Source organism: Apodemus sylvaticus, chromosome 15 (genome assembly GCF_947179515.1).
Source record: "Apodemus sylvaticus chromosome 15, mApoSyl1.1, whole genome shotgun sequence".
Lineage (NCBI taxonomy): Eukaryota > Metazoa > Chordata > Mammalia > Rodentia > Muridae > Apodemus > Apodemus sylvaticus.
In genome coordinates this window covers 66,363,040-66,382,582 of record NC_067486.1, presented here as the reverse complement: position 1 = coordinate 66,382,582, position 19,543 = coordinate 66,363,040, and the positions used below count along the sequence as shown (strand labels likewise).

The following is a 19,543-nucleotide window of genomic DNA, read 5'->3' as shown; positions in this document are numbered from 1 at the left end:
GCCAGAGAGGGTGGCTCAGGGTCTCTTCCAATCACACTCTACAACTAGCTATTTAGAGCTGGGTCCAAAGTGACATGTTAAGTTGTGTTAACGGCACGTCTCTGTTACACATAAAAGAGCAGACATATCTGCAATCTGCACATTCCTACATATTATACACAGGCTACATCTGTCCATATGTGTTACATGCCGATCTGGCACAGCAGGTTCCCTTGAAAATGCGTCCCTACCACTGCCCTGCTCTGCCTTCCATCCTTGGTTTATTTTCTTTGTAACAATTATTGCTTTCTAATACGATGCACTAATTCTTGGTGTTTTGTCTCTCTCTTCCAGTGAGAATATTGATCTGGAGGTGGTACGCTTTATCCCTTCATGTCCTGTAGCTGGCCAACTACCCTGAACGTGTTCTCTCAGCCCTCATGTTCCTAGCTCGGAGAACCATGCCTAGCACCTACTAGACACTCAGTAAATATTTGTTGAATGAGTGACTTCTTGCTCTGGGAGTTAGACAAACACTGGGTTCAGAGCAGACACCGTAGCACCTGTTTACCTCCTAATCTGTCAGTTTCACCACAGCAGGAAGCTTTGCCTTTCAGTTCCTGAACTGGGCTCTGAGATAAGTCCACAAACATCTCAGGAACATAGTTCATCATTTCCAAATGTACCCGTTGGGTCTTGCTTGCTATGGAGCAGTGTCTTGAGTGACTGACATGTTCCTATAGCTGTCTGGGGCTAGTATACAGCTATGCAAAGGATCTGTGAGACACACTAGGGAAATGATAACATAAAAAGAGAAGTCAGGGACCCGAGTTCTAGTTTTTATCCTGCTTATAAGTTGTCATACTCCATGAGGCAAGCAGCATTGTCTGCCTCAGTTTCATCTTACTGGTCTCATTTCTCCTTGCAGTTGTTATATATCTGTTCATGTGTTGTCTGACTAAAGCATGTTTCCTGAACTGGTAAGTTCCATATGAACAGGGTCTATTGGCTCACCTACTTTTTTAATGCCCAGCCAGCAGTTGGAGGTGTTTCTTAAATAAATAAAGTAAACAAATCCCTGTGGGAACTAACGGAAGGTTGTTAGTTATTGGCCTGTGCTCTACATGTAACCAAGTAGCAGGCACATAGATGGGTGTTGCGGAGACCCTGGCCTAAAGAGCTCTCTAGTCATAGGGAAGAGCAGAATCCTGGTCTGCACTGGCCACTGATGCCGTGGCAGTGGCCGTGGCCGTGCCACAGAAGGCTCAGGCTAGCCACCTGGCTATCAACCCTGTGGCTTGGAAAAGCATGAATGTAGGAACGCGACAAACCGCAGAACCACAAGTCTGTTATTACTAGTGTTCAGGTAATTAGGAAAATAAACACAACACGGCTGGCCTCTCCGACTGGCTGTGAAAAACCACAGGAAGAAATTCGGTGGCTTCTTAGTGTCTACCATGGGAAATATGCTCAAGAAATGGAAGCGTCCTTGTCTGATCCCGCCTCTGCAGTCCTGCACACACTTGTTAGCTGACAAGGTTTCTAAGGATCCCTCGTCTGCCAAGGCCTAGACCCTGGAAGGCCGTCACTAGCTCATGGGAATGCCCTCACCAGGCTTGGCTGAAGGGAGCATTATTCAAAGTATCTACTTCTGGAAACGTATGTTTCCCCAATAGGTCTTGCAATGTGCTATGGCTTGATATCAAAATTTGAAAATAAAAATGAACAGTTGATTATCCCTGGAAGGTGCTGACCTAACACTCCATGGAACAAGTCCCGAGTTGACCTGATTGCCTTGGGCTGCCTTTGCCTCTCTCTCCTTCAACTCAGCTCTCTCCCCCTCCCTGGCAGAGAGAATAGCACTGCTGACTCTACCCCACCCCTTCTGTCTTTCCCCCACTAGTCTCATCTACAGATGGTCATTCATCTTTGTTCTGGAAAACAAGTTCTGTTGCTAGGAAACCAGGAAATAAAATTGCTGTGGTTGATAGGATTCTTATTAATGACTGCAATCGATCGCAGGTGTGCCACCATCCTGCCGCAGAGACAGACACACTCTATGCATCTGTCCTCAGTTTGACAGGTCTTTCCAGAAAGTGGGAAGGCAGAGAATTTAAGGGCCTCCGAGCTCAACAGAAGGTATTTATAAATCACTATATATCAACAGCCTTCTTTAGAATCATTTTATTAGAACACATCCAAGAAAGAGACATATGGAAAAAAGACAGCAGCAAATCTCAGTCATGCAAATGCCCGTGTTAAGGTTCTCCATTGGATTTACGTTCAAGTACAAAGACAGTCCTTTCCTGAGCCAGGTGCGATTCCAGAGAATGACACTTTGCATTGCGAACATATACCCTTCGCAAAGTTCAGAACACTGAACAAGCCACTTTCTCACAGTAAGAGTGTGAGACACATGGAAGTGTAAACTTTAAGGACCCTCTTCCCTGCCCTCCCCGTCACCCAGTCTGGGAAGTGAGCCCAACTTCGGGACCTCTTAGAAATAAGATTTAGTTTATTGAAAATAAAGCAGTGGGCCTTAAAAAAAGGTTAGAAAATGAGTGTTTTACATATATATATTTATATTATATTATATTTATATCTATTTATATGAAATGGAATCATCCCTGCCTCTTGCCTTGGTGTAGGGGTGGGGGGTAGGGGGGCTCCATGAAACTTTCTCAGGGGTTAGGGTTCTTTCTCGAATGTTATGGAAGCTGGAAGACTTTAAAAAAATTTATTATGAAAAATTGGAAACATATACAAAAGTGAGAAAAGTATACTGAACTCCCATGAACCATCTAGTGTTGACAACCATCACCAAGTGGCCGGTTGGCTTCATTTAGTTCTTCTTGTGTTCCCCACCCCCAACAGGATTGCTTGAAGTAAACAGGACTAGAATGGTGGTCTTTGCCCCAGAGACCTCAGAAAGGTGTGGCGAGGAGGCTGCATCAAACGGAACTGTGGTGAAGGAAGTGGCTGCTGCCAGTATTGGGGAAAGGCTGGATTTGACCCTCCCCATCTGTATCTCAGGCCCGCCCCCACACATTCTCATGATGTAGAGGAGAGGAGCTACAGCATCGGGATGGTCTTGTTCAGATTGGGGGCGGGTCACTGCTCACAGAAGTGTTCAACCTGAAGAGAAACTAAAACCAAGTGTGCCCTTAGCTACCCTGCCTATTTGAGTTACAGACTTTTTGGGCAGTGAGGGCCTGATGTGGGGGTGGGGGTGGGAGTGGAGTGGAATCTCTGGTGTGTCAGGCTGGGAGCCAGGGGAAGTACATGGGGCCCTGGGGCCTCTTGGTAAATCCCTGTTGCCCCACCATTTTGGACTTTGGATCGAAGCTCAGCAACCTCAAAATTGCACCCAGGAGAGAAGCAGGGAGGCCCGGGGTGAGCCCATGGCCCAGGTGGGCAGCTTTTGCTTGGAGCATGTTGCCCTCTGAGCAAAGGCTGCACCCCAGACCAGCCCTGTCAGAGCAGTCTCAATAGAGTTGGGTGATTGGAGTCCTGGTGGGAGGTCCCAACGGTGCCACGGCTAACCCGGTGAGCTGCAGGGACAAGTCCCAGGCTGCGCGCTAAACGTAAGTGGAGAAAGGATCTCCAGGTCCCAGGTGCCACCGAGGAACAAGGTTGCCATCCTGTTAAGAAAAGGGCTGGGCTCTGTGATTTGCATATAACTTTGCAAAAATCTGCATGAGATCCCATAGCCCTTTATAGAAAAACAGTGTTAAACCATCAGTGCAACCTACTCCTAGTAACCCGATGCACAGACTACAACCTGCAAGACGTAACCGTTCTTTCAGAAGAGAGTAGAGAGGAAGCAGAGCTGGGTAAGATCTCCCTCAGTCAGAAAGTTCAGAAGAGTCCAAGCAGGTCCAGGATCCAGAACAGGATCACTGACTGGTCACTTGATGCCAGAATTTACATCCATTTCTTTTCAACTCATGAAATCACCCCTCCCCCCCACATAGACCAGTCCTGCAGTGGCTTCTCAACGTCTCGGACAAATACAGGGGCAGCAGGAACAGCATTATCAGGAGAGTAATAAATAAATTGGTCCTACTGGCAGAGATCTCATATGTTTTACACAGTATCCCTGTTATAATCTTCTTAAACTCCTTCAGCGTCCCACACCCTTCCGAGCCTAGATGTAACATTTAACTGAGAAAGAGAAATATAGAAAAGGTTGCCTATTTCTGTAGATGTTTGACAGCAATGGACTTAAAATGTATGATTTTTTTTTATGTATGGCCAGAGCCCATGATGTATGACAACCTGTAGTTTCCTTATGGTATGGGGCTGGTTTGGGCAGACTACAAAGCAGTCTGAAGGAGTAAATTATCAAATGGGCTAGTGAGTGGGCAGATTGGTGACCCAGCATCTATGTGAAACAACGGGCCATTGTTTCTCTAAGGAAAATGGCAAGCTTCTAGTAGCCACTAGCAGAGTGGAGCATGTTAAATGCCAGTGGGTCCTAGGGAAGAGGAAAGTGCAGTGTCTCGACTTCAGGTTTGACAGGAAGTCCAAGGCGCTCTCACACCTACCCCACAGAAATGAGCAATTCAGGTGGAAACTCTCCCAGTCAGAATTTCAGTGAGGAGAGGAAACTTGAGCAGCAAGCACAATGGCATTTATTCTAACTGTCCTGAGTTCAGGGAAGGTGGGAGACACTCCAGATGTTAGAGGGAGAAGAGATTTGCAAGAAAGCCTAGAGCTGTCTATGTGCACATGGAAGTCATTCAGGGCCAAGCCCCTCATGTGCCCAGCTATGTCACTGTAGTATGGTTAAAGGGCTCAAGAATATGAAAGCACAATCTCCTCAGTCTAATGCTGCCCTAATAGGTACAAAGGAAGGGGCTTGTATCAGCAATGCACACTCGATAGTCAACAGTCTTGTGCCACGTTAGCTATTATTCTTAGGCTAGTTAAAATATGTGCTGTAAGGCCTGTAAAATCTATTATAATGGTAGAACTGGATAATTTTAGAAACACAGGATTTTGCATTCTGTTGCTCTTTATTTGCCATCACTAATAGTTTATAGAATTTTGAATCTTTCATGTGCCAAAGAGCTGAGTGTTTATATGCATCACGCCACATACTTGTGCATGTGGTGGGTATCACTGCCCTCATTTTGCTGACAGAGTCCTGGAGAGGTCCTGCCCAGAATCATAAAACTGGAAAGTGGATACATGGAGTGAGCTCTGAATTAAGGTTTGTCTGTCTTCAAAGCTGTCCTTAAACACTGGGGTGTGCTGCCCCCATCTACTAGGTGATGACTGGACATTTGTATGACACTGAGTCTAAAGTATCCCTCACGTACAGGTCTATCTTAGATCCTGGGGACTAACTGGAAGTGGCTTGAGTAATTTTACAATATATATCATTAGGTTCTATAGAAAGTTCCTTATATCCTTTCAGCCTCATGCTGTGAATGGCTCTGTACATCCGCAAATCTATTTGAAGATGGTTTGATGTATAGAGATACTCAGGAATAAAACCCACACAGACAGACTGAGTACTTGTTTTCTAAGAGTCCTGAGAAATGCACACACCTGCCCAGGAAGACATGACTAGGTATTCCCAAAAGCCATGTCAACAAAGTAATAACACAGATGCATGGCTTTTAACTTTTTGTTGTTGTGAAAAAATATCTCTCCATATAGCCCCAGGCTGACTTCAAACTCACAACCTTGCCTTGGTTTCCCAAGTTAGAAAGCTGGGATCATAAGTGTATACTACAACGGCCAGATGCCTAGTTATTCATGATCCTGTTGAAATGACTTTAAAAAAAATCTGGCCTAATAGAAGGACTAGTGGAAAAAATGTTTTAAGTGGAGGGATAAATGCTACTGAATTTTCCTATTGGAAAAATATCTATCAGCTTAGAATTTATACTCATCTCACATGTGACCATCCCATGCCTTTGGCTTCCTGTGCACAAGTACAAGGGTCAGGTTAGAAATACTTCCTGGCAACTGCAAGAGTCCTCTGGCCCCTCAGTCCTAAGGGCTTTTCTATGTTTGAACGGCTCATCTTCTGAACACTGAGTTGGCAACACTTTGTATCTGGCATCTTCCAGTATATGTCAGAAACATTTATCGTTGGCAATTTCCATAAGGGGCAAGAATCAGGGAGACCCATTTTATAAGACTATGACTTTTATCAACTGGATTTGCTCAGCATTTTGAGGGAGAGGTTATGTTATGTTGAGATTTCCTTGTCTTTCTCTACCCAGGTACGGGCACCTTCATAGAGATCTTTCGCTTGATATATTGTGGGCCATGTCCTAATATTTGACTCTCATAATGAAGCTCCCTGAAGCTGGTGAGATGTTCTGTAGTCACTGCGTACATGGGAGATAAGGCTAGACATCCAGGGAGATAGAGACAGCCACAGACAAAGAACATATTTATTTAGGTGATAGCTTTATATGCATTCATGTCCACAAACCACAGCTATTTTACAACAGACTGTTAAGCAAATCTTAACTGCAAATTGCCAATGGTGTTCTCTATTGTAATTTATCTGACTGTGTGTTCTCAGTGTTTTGTTCTGATGGGTTAGGAAGCTTCTGATGCAGGGATGTGCCTTAATTGGCAGTCCTATAGCTAAGATAATAATCAGCCTCCTCTTGTCCCTGATACGTGGCATGTTCTATCGGGAGGTGGTAAGAACACATACAATACACAGAACATGAAACATTCTTGGCTTTTGAGTTCAGTTATGTCCCATTCAGTTGGTCAGGAGGAGGAAATTCAAGTATTTATACTATTAGAGACAAATGTTGCCTTGTGTATTTTCCTACATCATCCAATGGGTTTCTTTACTAGGCTTTGTCTGTGTGGAGCCATGTGTATAGGGGTCCAGGAGTCAAACTGCTCTATACTTTCTGGTTGTATGACCCTGAGTAAGCTATTTACTCTTCAACTGACATATTCTGTGAATCTGTAAAATGAGGAGAGTGATACTTACCTTGAGGACCAGGAGGCTCATCATGCTAGGGGCTTAGGCATAATGGCAGGGGCTAGTGCTCAGTGCCCTGGACTGGCTTTCTTTCTGCCAGCCTGTGAGTATGTCCCACAATATCAGTGACTTCTTAGGGAAAGGATAGCATTCTGCCCAATTAGATGAGGAGATTTCTGCCTTGAGCGGGGACTCTGCATGTTGTCTGAATTCCATATAGGAAATTATACAAATACCGTAACTAGCTTATAAAACTATTTTTCTACCTCAAGGTTCAAAGCAGAACCCAGATTTGGACTCTCCTTGCTGTAGCCATCAGAGTTAAAAACTGGGACACATAGTGGGGATACTGGAGACCACATATGGAGAAAACATAAGTGCTACAAAACACACCTTTAGATCAACTCTACTCAAGGACTGGCTTTTGTAGCTTCCTGTTTTGCTACCTTACACATGCTATGCTGTTCTAAGAGCTCCTGGATCTAACACATATTTGCTGTACATTGAGCTCAGGGCTCTCTGTCCACATTCTGCAGGGAGGAGTTGGGCAAGGGATGGGAGTATGGGGTGATTGGGCAGCACAGGTAGGTCCATCTGTGAGGCACTTGGCCAGGGACAGACCAGGCACCCCAACCTCCAGAAGGAAGCCGGCCACAGCCAGCAGGATCCAAGCTCCCCACCCTTTCTTCTTCCTTTTCTCCCTCTTTTCAGGGACTGCTCTCACTGAGCTCCAAACCCAGACAGTGTTGGAGAGAGCCTTGAGACTGCCCTACTTTATGGTTTCAAGTTTATCAGAAACCTTTCCCTCTGCCCTTGAGTGTGAGGGAGGATGAAGGGATGGTGTGTGGAGGGCCCTTGACCTCAGAACCAACTTCCTGCCTCTCAGAAACTTGATGTTCGTGACATAGCCTCTATAAGGAGCCTTATGTGCCTCCTGGAAACCCTTCCTTTCTAAGTCACCAGGGACTAACACCAAACGCGGATAGTTCTCCTCTTTCCAGGGCTTATCTTTGTGTAAAATCTCCATGTGTGCTTCTGTGTTCTGAGATCTCCTCTACCTTTCACTCTCATCTCTAAACAGTAGAGCTCAGGGGAGAGCCCATTAGGCTCCTCCCACCCTGCCTCTTGCCCCCGACCCTTCTTCTCCTGCCCAGCCTTTTCCAGCTCTTTTCCAAACCAAGTTGCCAGCTTCTAACCTTAGCCTGTGTGCAAATCAGCTAAATTCATTCTCTGCTCACTCGAGTCACCACTGAGGTCAAGAATTGTTTCCCACCAGGCATCCTGGGTGCATGCAGAGGACAGACTCCAGCAACCAGCCAACAGTCTTAGCTCTTCTTATTCTTTAGAAAATAATACCTATTAGGATTATTGTTGTTGCTAATAAAAGTACTATATCTTATTGTAGAGAAGTACAAAAAGCCACCTATCAGAAATAACCATAATTTATATATTTTGGTGTATTTCCTTCATATATACATATATGTATACATATATATATATATACACACATATATGTGTATATGGACATATAAACACAAAGCACACATATGTACACACACATGGTCCCCTTTTGTCAGCAAGACTAGTCTTTCATATTATGAGAAAGGAAGTCTCAGAGCAGTTGGGAAAGAAAAACAACGCTGGGCCTCAGCCTTGGTAGCCTTCACCTGTGCCAGTCACAGTTACCGCTCTCTATGGTGTACCGTCATAGGCCTGATGACCAGGAGAAACCACTTGTTCCAAACCACTCAACAAAAACCTCTTAAGTGTGTAGAAAGTGTATTTGAAAACACACTGATTCATAAGCACAGACAGGCAGGAGATACACAAAGCATGCTGGTCTTTCTGAGCATGCCCTGTGAATGCCAACCTCACCTCTGTGGCTGGAGCTGACAGCAGGTATCAGATACGAGCCATGTCGATGTGGGCCTGGTGACTCAGTGCATGAGATAAACACTCACTCACAAGAAGCAGGAGTGAACAGAGGAGGAAGAGACTGTCTCACAGTGTGCTACGGGATGAACGGATGCCAAGAATCATTCAAGTACTAAGAAGATGTGTTTTAGCAGGGTTCTCCCCAAGATCAGAGACTTTATCAGGACTGGAAACTAGAATGTGGCAGTATAACAGATCAGATAGGTCAGTACACAAAAGACACAAGCCAAGAAACCACGCCAAGATGATTACATGTATACCAGAGAGGAGAGGTCTGCAGACAACTTGGGGCCTGGGGGTGGGGAGGGGGGCCAGGAGGCAAGGGTCTTGGGGGATGGTGCTACGTTTCAGAGGCATGTTGCTGTTCCTGACACACCCAGGGACAAATTTCCTACATGACACAAAAATGTGAAGTCATGCTCAAGGGCAGACCTTCTACAATGGCTTTGAAATAGCAAGAGGTAATGAGTTACCCCAGGATGTGGCAGCATCCTGGCTTCCAGAGACTGGGCCAAAGTGCACTCACGTTCACAACCTGGGGAAATGACACTGCTTCTGCCTCAAATACAGAAGTCACACCAGTTAACTGGATCGAAGACAAGGACACAATTGTCTGGCTCTGAGACTAAAGAAAGTAAGGACACAAGGCAGACCCAGCTGGCAGTGGTCAGGTCCACTGTGACCTGACCCTCTGACTGGCTATCTGCCTATTAATTTGCTGCATCTTCTGCTGAGTGCAGTGTTTATGGGATCAGAGAGTGCCTGGCTGTCCTACCACTCCTCCTCCATCTTGGAACAGTACACACCACATAATAGGTACTCAGAAAAGAAAAGAAAAAACAAAACAAAACGTGGTGGATGATGAATACCAAAGCACCCTTAGAGTGAAGTCGCTCCAGAGGTATGGGTTCAAATTCATTTGTCCTGGGTGTCAGAAGGGAAGTAACAAAAAATATGGAGGAAGGTGAGAGAGATATAAAGAAGAACCGGGAGCAGAGATAGCCAACTGCAGTTGGTCAGGGCATGACATGATGAGTGTCACACGGCAGGGGGAGAGGAGGCATTTGATAATATGAAGAAGAGGAGGTGATGAGTTAGTTGAACACTACAATGAGCCCAAAGGGGAGAGTAAATGAGTGTGCTGGGCTGACAGAGGGACCGTGGCTGAGTCCATGTGAGGAGAAAGACAAGTCTGTGGCCCCTGTACTAAAGACTCTCAGTGGTTCTTGGATGCTCAGATCAGTGTCTGCCATGATCTACCCAACCTAATATTTCTTTCCCTCAGTTTACCACATAAACCCTGAACTTCAACCATGTAAACTTACTCTCCTTGCCCCAGTTATCCTGTATTTCCCTGAATAGTCTGAGCTCCCTCCCACCCTCAACGTCTTTACTGCTCCAGTACATTCTAGTTAGCAAAGTTGTGTGGAACCATCTCTGATCCTCCCGGATTTCATGTCATGACCCTTTAACCACGATGCCAAACACATTGCCTTGATTTCAACCATTCACTTGCCATTATGTATTTAATGAGTATTTATCAAGAGCCAGCTGTGAGTTAGCACTGCTAAGATTTGGTGTTGCAGTGGAGGTGTGAGACCAACATGTTTTTAGCCTTATGGACTTAAAGTCTGCCAGAAAAACCAATCACATGACCTCACAGGTTCTTACGTAAGCACTTGGCACCAAGCCAAGCTACAGCCATGAGACAGTGCTGGAATTCCTGTTAGCTCTGGTGTTTCTGTATCCTCCTTGATAGCAATTGCTTAGCCTTTGTGACAACATACAGAAGTAACTCTGTCCCCTGACATATCAAGGAACCGAAGACCAAAATCACAAGGGTGTCTATAAAATTGAGACTGAAGGGGCTTACTGTGCACACAGGTGTTTAGTTTTGTCACACACAGACTTCCTTTCCACATCTTGGATCTGCCTGTTGCACAGCCAGGGGACAACGCCATTGTATTTATCATCTTTCTTCTAAAAGGTTTCATTGCTTCAACTCTGCTACATGTCATTATGATAATACAAGCTACAACGTGAATACATCATAATAGTTTACTGGCTCGTATTCTTCAGAACTCAGGGGTTGACAGAAATCTATCGCATGTGTTAGGTCTCCATGTTGGTACATTTTTCTGTGGGTACATAAATGGTGAGCTATTTGGAAATACTACATGTATTTTTTTTTACATGTAGTATTACAAAGGATATGCTTTTTGTCATATCCCATGACACTCATCTTGTTAGTGCATTAAAAATCAAATTATGTGCTTATCAAGAGGCAAAAGAAAAAAGAAGGCAAGTCATAGACTGAGAACAGATATTTACATATATAACCCATATAGACTAATATTGCTAGTATTAAATAGATAAATACTCCAAGCAACGTACTAGATAATAGATAAAAAGCTTGAGTGGAGACTTTGGAAAGGAGGGAATTCAAAGCTGACTCAAGGATGTGGGGAAATTTGCAGTCCTGTGAGGAATCAAAGAAACACAGCTTCATCAGAAGCAGGTGCTGCTCAGCCGCCAGCTCACAAGCTGGAAAAGCAGAACATCCGAGGGTTTCTTGCACAGTGGTTGGAATGTAAATTTGCCTCAAGAGACACATGCACAACCTACCACCTCCAAGTTCCATGCCTAGTCTGACAGATACAAAAGCTGAACTATGAATGCCAGGATATACGTAACAAGGGCGCTCACAACAGAGTTATTGGAAACAGCCTCGATGCTCTGTGCACAGAATGAACAGGGTTTAGTATATGCACATGATAAGGAAAACAAATAGCTCTACACATCAGCATCAACAGATCCCAATGAACAATATTAGTGACAAAATTAAAGCAGAAAAAAGTATGGGGTTTGATTCTAGTCAGAAAAACTACATTACTAGTCACATTGAAAGTATATTACCATGGGGCATTTATATAGGAGGTGAGGTCATAGATTAAGAATATTACAAATGTGAGGGGTATGGTCACCCCTAGGGAAAGAAACTTAGGGCTGTGTCCTGGAGGGCACATGGGGGATTCTGGGAAATGAGTGGTGGTCTACTTCAACTTCTGCATGGTTGATATCTGTTTATTTTATACTTATTCACTAATGTCTTCAGTTGTGTTGTGCATTTTAGAGCACATATTTCACATATTGGAAAAAAATTTAAAGTTTACTATAAATCAGATATTTATAATTAGGAATGTATCTTATAAAAATAAGTTTATATATAATAGTTATTCAGAGAAGCCCATAACTCTCATAACTTAGATTCATTAGTATATGAAAAATGCTATGTAATAATATGTAACTATTATATAATGTAAAATATAGTATAAAATAATATGTAAAATATACTATGGATAATATGTAAAATTAATAGAAAAATAAACAAGTGCAACATTCACAGCTCAATAAAATGTGAAAGAGCAAAATGAATAAAGATGACTTTAAAGCGTCTGATTAGAAAAGATGGTCTTGATGGCAGAAGGCAACTTTTTGGGGAAAGCTGCAATCAGGAGTGGGTAGCGTGGACCAATATAACAACCCGGCAGAGTTAGCTGACATTTCCATCAGCATTCACACTGTAGATTCCCCTTGATGCCGTATTTTTACTTCTAGGGAGTTAACTTGTTAATATATTCACACATGTGAATATGGGATCTGCACAGGACATTAACTGTAAGCTTGTTAGCAATGGCAACAGTTTGGAAACATCCTGTATTCCCATCAATAAAGGACAAGTTAATCAGACTGTGGTGCTGCAGTGGTCGAGGGTGCCACCATCAAAATGAAACAGCTTCATGTCCTGCTATGGAATGATTTTGCAGATTTATTACATGGAAAAATATGAAACAGTACTACATGCTAGCACTGTTTGAGAGTTTTTTTTTCACGTTTATTTATTTATGCATGTATATGTCATCATACATATGGAGATCAGAGGGCCAACTCACAGGAGCCTGTCCCTTCTTTCCTTCTGCCAAGTGGGGTTCAGGGATTGAGTCTAGGTCACTGGGCCAGGCAGCAAGCACACTTACCCACAGAGCCAGTTTAACAGCCTGTAATTTTTTTTAAAGAATGAATAAATAAATGTATAAGGTTTTCTATTTTAAAGGAATGTCTCTAGAAGAATAGGTGCATTTTATATGCAACTGTATTAATGCCTCAGTAATTCACTTAATAACCCAGAATATATCCCATTAAAGAAAACAGTATGAGCAAGAAGAAATATTGAATGATTTGGGCAAAGGATGATGTAGGAAAGGTCTCTGTGAGTCTGTAATCCCCTGTGGTTTTTAGAAGTCTGATTCTATATCAAAATAAAATGCTGTGATACAAATGTTTCAGAAGCCCCGTTCTGTGACATATTATCCAGGATTAGAATGAATATTTTGGGCTACAAATTGATACAAAGGAGAACTGAAAGGAAGATGAACTTCAAGGCAAGGACACTTTTGACTTTTAGTGTCAAAATATTCTCGGCTCCCAGGCTAAATTTGTCCTTCAAAGTGGCATTGTCCTGTGTGGATGAATCGTATCTGAACAGACACATTCATCATGACAACTTCTCTGCTGCTCCCCACAGCAACCGGCAGAAATCAGGAGTCAGCACACTTGTCATCTCATTTAAGGAACACACAGCACCTGTGTGGCTGCCTATGGTCACATACATGCAGGACAGAGACTGGGTGTGAACTGAAGACTGTGGGCCGGGACACAGACTGCCCTGTCTAGAGCAAATCCATGGTTCTGGTCATCAGGGGAACTCAATTCAACCACACTGAATTAAAAAATAAATGCATCCAGAGTGGTAAGATATTTGACAGAATTTTCTGCTCTCCTTTCCACTGACCATCACGGTGGTGTGGTGTGAATTTTCCTGCAGCCAGTCCTCTAGACAGCATGTTTACAGATTGGGACTTCTAGCCAGTTTGCTTTAAAGTTAAATGTCAGAGGACATATCCTGCAAACGTTTCTTTTGGGGGAGCTGTCATGGAAATTTCCATGAATGGGACAAATTTTGCTGCTGTCACTAGGAAAAGAGAGGTGATATGGTGGATTCTGTGCTGCGGGACTTCTTGAACCTTGTAAGCCTCAGCATTAAGTCCCTACAAAGGAGGGGACAGAAATCTAATCATCCTGTGACACAGAAATGGCTATTCCAGCATAAACAGGGGCAGGTTTGTGTGCATCAGGGCAGGGGTGAGGAGAGGCCCCAGCTGGAAGCAGGGGTGGGCCCCGTCTAGGGTCTTACCCGTATAGTCCTGCAACTACTTAGAACAGTTTCTCTCATAAAGACAGTCATCAAAGCGAAGTTGGCTGCCCCCTGAGATGTCCTATGGTAAAAATTATGTCCTTATTGTGGCTCCTTGGAGAAATCCACCAAAGAGAGTGTTTTGATCAGTTTATTTTTCTTGGCAATCTTGCTTTCCAGCAACAATGATCACATGACCTCACTCCAATGCCAACCACAGAAATCTACACAGCCTTACTCCACAGTGGTCACGACAGATATGTTGCAGAAGTCAACAGTAAAGAAGAAATTAGCACCCAACTGCCATCAGGGTAAACCTGGGCAAGAAGCTTTAACCAGGGCTCAAAGTCAAGAGTCAGGGCAATACTGAGCCACCTGTTAGCCCAGTAGGTTTTCTCCCAGAATGCTACATCATAGCAATAGGTACCGAGGCCTGTGCTTCTTATCACAGTGGATCTGGAGAGAAGAAACACCAGCTTCCACAAAGCAGCAGACTCAAAGCAGAGTCAGTCTGCACTGTCTAGCTATGCTGCTCTGAATCCCTATGCAAAGTTTCTGCTTGAGGTTTCCAAAAGAGCTAATGATCACGCCCGTCCATAGAGCTCTCTGTAAGTACCACAGTCCCAAGCCATTGCTTTTCATGCAGGAACTCTGAAGAGCAGGCTTCCCAAGTTTGCTAAGCCCACCCATTAGGCAAAGTTCTTCCTTCCTTCCTTCCTTCCTTCCTTCCTTCCTTCCTTCCTTCCTTCCTTCCTTCCCCCCTTCTTCCCTTCCTCCCTTCCTCCCTCTTTAAATGTACAATACTTTTTCCTACCTAAGACTAGATAGAGGAGGAGAGGGTAAACAGAATGCTGGCTGGCCTCTGTGGAGTCCTCCAGAACATCCCTTGCCCTGAAAACTTCCACTTTACTCTCCACCTCTGTCATCCCAGCCGTGCCCACCTGTCCATCTGTCCATCTCCCCGTCCCCAGCAGAGCATGTGGGGCTGGAGGCGTACTCACTTGGGTCTTGTTTGGTCCGGTCTGTCGCCAGCTAATACACTTGAACACTGTGGCTTGTTTTCAGATTTGCTTTCGCCTTCCACCAAAATGTTAACAATGAAATCGAATTTCCCCTGGCGCAGGACTACAGCTGGGCTGAGTTGGCTCCTCCCGGGCAGCTCCCAGATAGGGATCAGCCTTGCTGCATCCCAGCACTCACTGCCAAGGGCTTAGAGACCAACAGGGATCTTCTAGGAGGCTGAAAGACTCCGGGGCAGAATCACACCCACACCAAGGCCACAATGTGAGTCACAAGCACTTGGTATTGAAGAGTCCCGTGATAGGCATTGCCAGCCCAGAGCCATAGTATCTCTGTAGTACCTCCGTGCAACTTACTCAGGGTTGCCGTGGACTCGTGGGCATATATAGAGGTGTGTGTGGTGGGGAGAGGAGCAGCTCAACTGGGGCAGTACTGGTACTTGTCTTCTGCAGATCCACACGTTGAACCATGAAGGTCACAATAAAAGTGCCATTTTAAATGATTTAACTTGGGTGATTGACTGGGCCTGACTATCAGAACTGTCATTAACTGGCTCTGTGACTCTGAATAAGTCACTGGTTACTTGTCAACAGAGAAGGATGTGGGTTTGATAATTTCTGGGGCTTCTCTAAATTTCCTGTCTGCTGTCTGTCTGTCTGGTCCCCTTTATCTATCTATCTATCTTTCTTTCTTTCTTTCTTTCTTTCTTTCTTTCTTTCTTTCTTTCTTTCTTTCTTTCTTTCTTTCTCTCTCTCTCTCTCTCTCTCTCTCTCTCTCTCTCTCTCTCTCTCTCTCTCTCTCTCTCTCTCTCTCCTTCCTTCCTTCCTTCCTTCCTTCCTTCCTTCCTTCCTATCTCTTTGTCTTTTTCTCCACCTCCCCTCCCCCCCCCCACCTTTCTTTCTTTCTTGACAGGGTTTCTCTGTGTAGCCCTGGCTGTCCTAGAACTCACTCTGTAGACCAGGGTGCCTCAAACTCATAGTGATCTTCTGCCTCTGCCTCCCTGGACGACTCCTCTCTTTTTAGCTTCTCTAAATTTCTAGGATTAGAAATTTCAGGCTCACCCTGAATGAGATAAGGCATGGAGTAACGCCCACAGCCTTTACAAAACACAATTCCACCATCAGTAAATCACCCTTCCACTCTCCCTGTTCTTGTACTGAGGATGCCTTGCTGCACAACCACCCAGAACTAAGACACTGTGTGCAGCTAGAGTGTCTGACATGGGCAGAGAACCCCTAAGGCTTCCTGGTACCTGTCTGGGTTCATGACACTTCCCTGTCTTTTCAGATGACTGCCAGTTTTGATGATGTTCTGAGAAAATTTTCAACGATGGATTTCTTCTGAGAAAAATTTCAAGGATGGAATTCTAGTGGGACTTTGAAGTAAATAATGTCAGGGAGAGAGGTTTTGCCCTGTGCCTCAGGTAGTGGGCTTTCCAGTCCTCTGGTGGACTTTGCAGGGATTGGAGCCACTCATATACACAAGGAACTTCTGACAGAAAGCCTGTAACTCCAAGTCCTCCTCTGCTCAGGGGCTCTGAAGAGCCAAGCTGATGTTGTGACAAACATCACTGAGGGGGGAGCTGTGCTCCTAGGAGGTGACAGCGCACCCATTGATGGGGCACTGGGTGTCCCAACGGTCCTGGACTCCTCTCTTTGTTGACCACTGCTATCACCTCCCCTCCTTCAGCTCCCTGTTTACTACAGAAAAGAGTGACACGAAGACTGTGCTAGGAAAACGCCGAGTTCCACATCTAGTCCTGGACTTTAGGAAAACATTAAATAACACAAAATAAATCAGTCAAAAACCCAAACCACACTTGGCACTTAAAATCATACAGTGGAAGTGGTATTTTCTTACAAGGAAGGACTAAGATATTGAGGAACATCAGAATCCTTTTAGTTGAGGTTTATGCTGTGACTATAATCTAATGTGCTGAGGTCTGGGGTGTGCTTGAGAATCAAGACTACATTGCTTTCATGGTTCAAGTTGCACTCCCAGCCTTGGTAGGCACAGGTATAATTACATACTCATTCCAGGCACTTCTTTAAGGGCTTTGATATAGGGTGGGGGAGGGGAGAGCATAACTCTTGTTATCTAGGGATAATAATTTATGACTCTTCAGGGCCACTGAGTCCCAAGACTGCATAGTGGAAGAGCCCTAATTCATTTCTCCTAGGGTTCCTTGGGACACTAGGAGCCCATATAGGCCAGAAGACAGCAAGTGGCACACATAGCTGACCAGGATACCTGTCATGACATGTCTCAAACCAAGGGGGTGATCCTCTTGATGACTTTTAAGAATTTCTCAAGTAAAACATGTTACTTGGTATTAGCTTCACACTGCTCAATGTCCATACTAGCAGATATTTAGCTTTCTCTTCAGAGACAAAACACAGCAGCCCATGGCCTCTTAAAGCTTCAGGGAGCATGGTCCTTGTTTTCCTGCCCTGAGTATCTGAAATGCAGACGTCCCTTTGGCCCCTTGGGCCTCTGAGTCCCACACACATTTCAGATGGGATTTCATCTGGTCCTTCAGAACTCTAGGAAAGACAGTCACTGCTCCCTTTGTATAGACCCTAAGACAGAGTGACATAATGTGACCACTGTACATCATAAGCAGGTCAGTGTGGAGTCCAGGACTAATCTTAGAACCCATGCCCCTGCTACCACATCGCTATGCTCCCAGGGTAGATGCTACTAGACCTGCCTAGACCTTTCCTGGCAGTGCAGCCACTCTTGTGCCTACTGACTGCTTATCTGACACAAAAGACCAAGGCCCTTGGCTCAGGCAGTGCACAGTTGGCGATTCCTGCCTGGAGGAGCATCAGGATGAATCAGGCTGAGCTTAACACCATCGGAACACACCCATATATATGCCTTGTATACCTTCTATAGATCACTCGCATGGGAATCTCAGTTAAGACTCCACATGTGAGGAATTGGACTTGGGCTGCATTCTCTGAGAAGCATTTTCTCCACCTGTATTCTACAAGACTGTGGTCTTCCATTCATGAGCTCTTTAATGGAAGAGATTCCCCTTCCACCCAAGTGACCGTCACTTATTCATCCAGAATAAGTTTTACATCCAATTAAAACAAACAGGGTGATTATCTATGATGGTCTTAGCAGGACATGGGGACGCTATTCTCTTTCTTTTTGGATGTTTTCTTTTCCTGCGCTCAAGAATGAAAGCTGGAGATGGTGAACCCTTGCTTCATCCTCTGTGGTACTCTTAGCATAGAGCACCCAACATAGATCAGGCAGGCCTCACAACAGTGCGTGAATGAAGAGAGTGGGTGTTGTACCAACACAGGGTCTAGGTCTCTACTAACGCACAAATGTAGGGGTTATATGCTTGTGAAGATATCTACCCAAGGGCTACATCCTTACCAAGCTACCAATGCAGGGAAAACATCATCAACTCAGGAACTAGGTCCTTATACAGATATCAACTTAAAGACAAGACACGGTTCTCTGACTTGTTCTTTGTGTCCTGGTGTGTGTGTGTGTGTGTGTGTGTGTGTGAAGACTATCAGCTTCTAATGAATGTCAGAGGAGTCTATACCCATAAGGCTTCTGTGAGTAGTAGACTGCCTTATCAAAGGGATCATGTCATAGCTGCTATCACAGGGGTAGGGAATTGTGGGAATCATTTGCTTTTGCTTTAGTTGGGCCCTGCCACAGCTGTCTCCCTGATTTCCTTCCCAATTACTGAAACAAAACTTGTTATAACCTACCACTTTGACCTGAAAATCCAAAGTTAATACCATTGAGACAGCCCCTCAAGCCTCCAGACTTCTCCTCATTCCCTGTTTCACACCAGCACCCCTGGTCTACCCTGTATTCTGGCTCATACCAACTCATTCCATATTCTGATTACACACTGGTTGTGAGATGCTCCCACAGTGTTTTTTTTTTTTTTTTCTTTTCTTATTACTGTTATCATAAAGGACTGCAGCCATGATTAAATTTCCTTCCAATTTCTCTCTCTTCAGCTAACCTGGGCATGACTAGAGCCTAACAGTGATTTTTGCATGGAGAATATTTCTCATAGGATGGGCATGTGATGTTTAATTCAATACATGTTTATTGGCAACATCCACAGTGCCTGCCCTGAATGTATGCACCAGGTTCATCACAGTGCACACGGCTGTCCTCTGGAAGGCATCCATTACCTTGAAAAAGGTTCTTCTTCACTGACACCTCGTCACTGCTAGAATTCAGTGAATCTAGATATTCGATGTGTTGTAGCAAATTCCAGCACTAAAGGTGAAAGGCTTGGAATGAATGGGTGGGATGTCCTGCCCAGAGTAGACAGAACAGGTTTGGCTCCCCAGCAGACTGAAGTAAGCACTTTCATTTGCCTTGAAGAAATAACACTTTTG

At 44.5% G+C, this 19,543-nt stretch overlaps 1 protein-coding gene across 4 annotated transcripts in view; it reads right to left on the bottom strand.

Moving 5' to 3' along the window:
- Positions 1-2,187: 2,187 nt before the first annotated feature.
- Positions 2,188-19,543, bottom strand: part of Kalrn (kalirin RhoGEF kinase) — a 431,561-nt gene continuing 414,205 nt past the window's right edge. For all 4 annotated transcript variants that reach the window (XM_052158466.1, XM_052158467.1, XM_052158468.1 and 1 more), the window contains exon 34: positions 2,188-3,620. In XM_052158466.1, the coding sequence (XP_052014426.1) occupies positions 3,558-3,620 (63 nt within the window). In that variant the 3' untranslated portion in view covers positions 2,188-3,557. The remainder of the gene's footprint in view (positions 3,621-19,543) is intronic.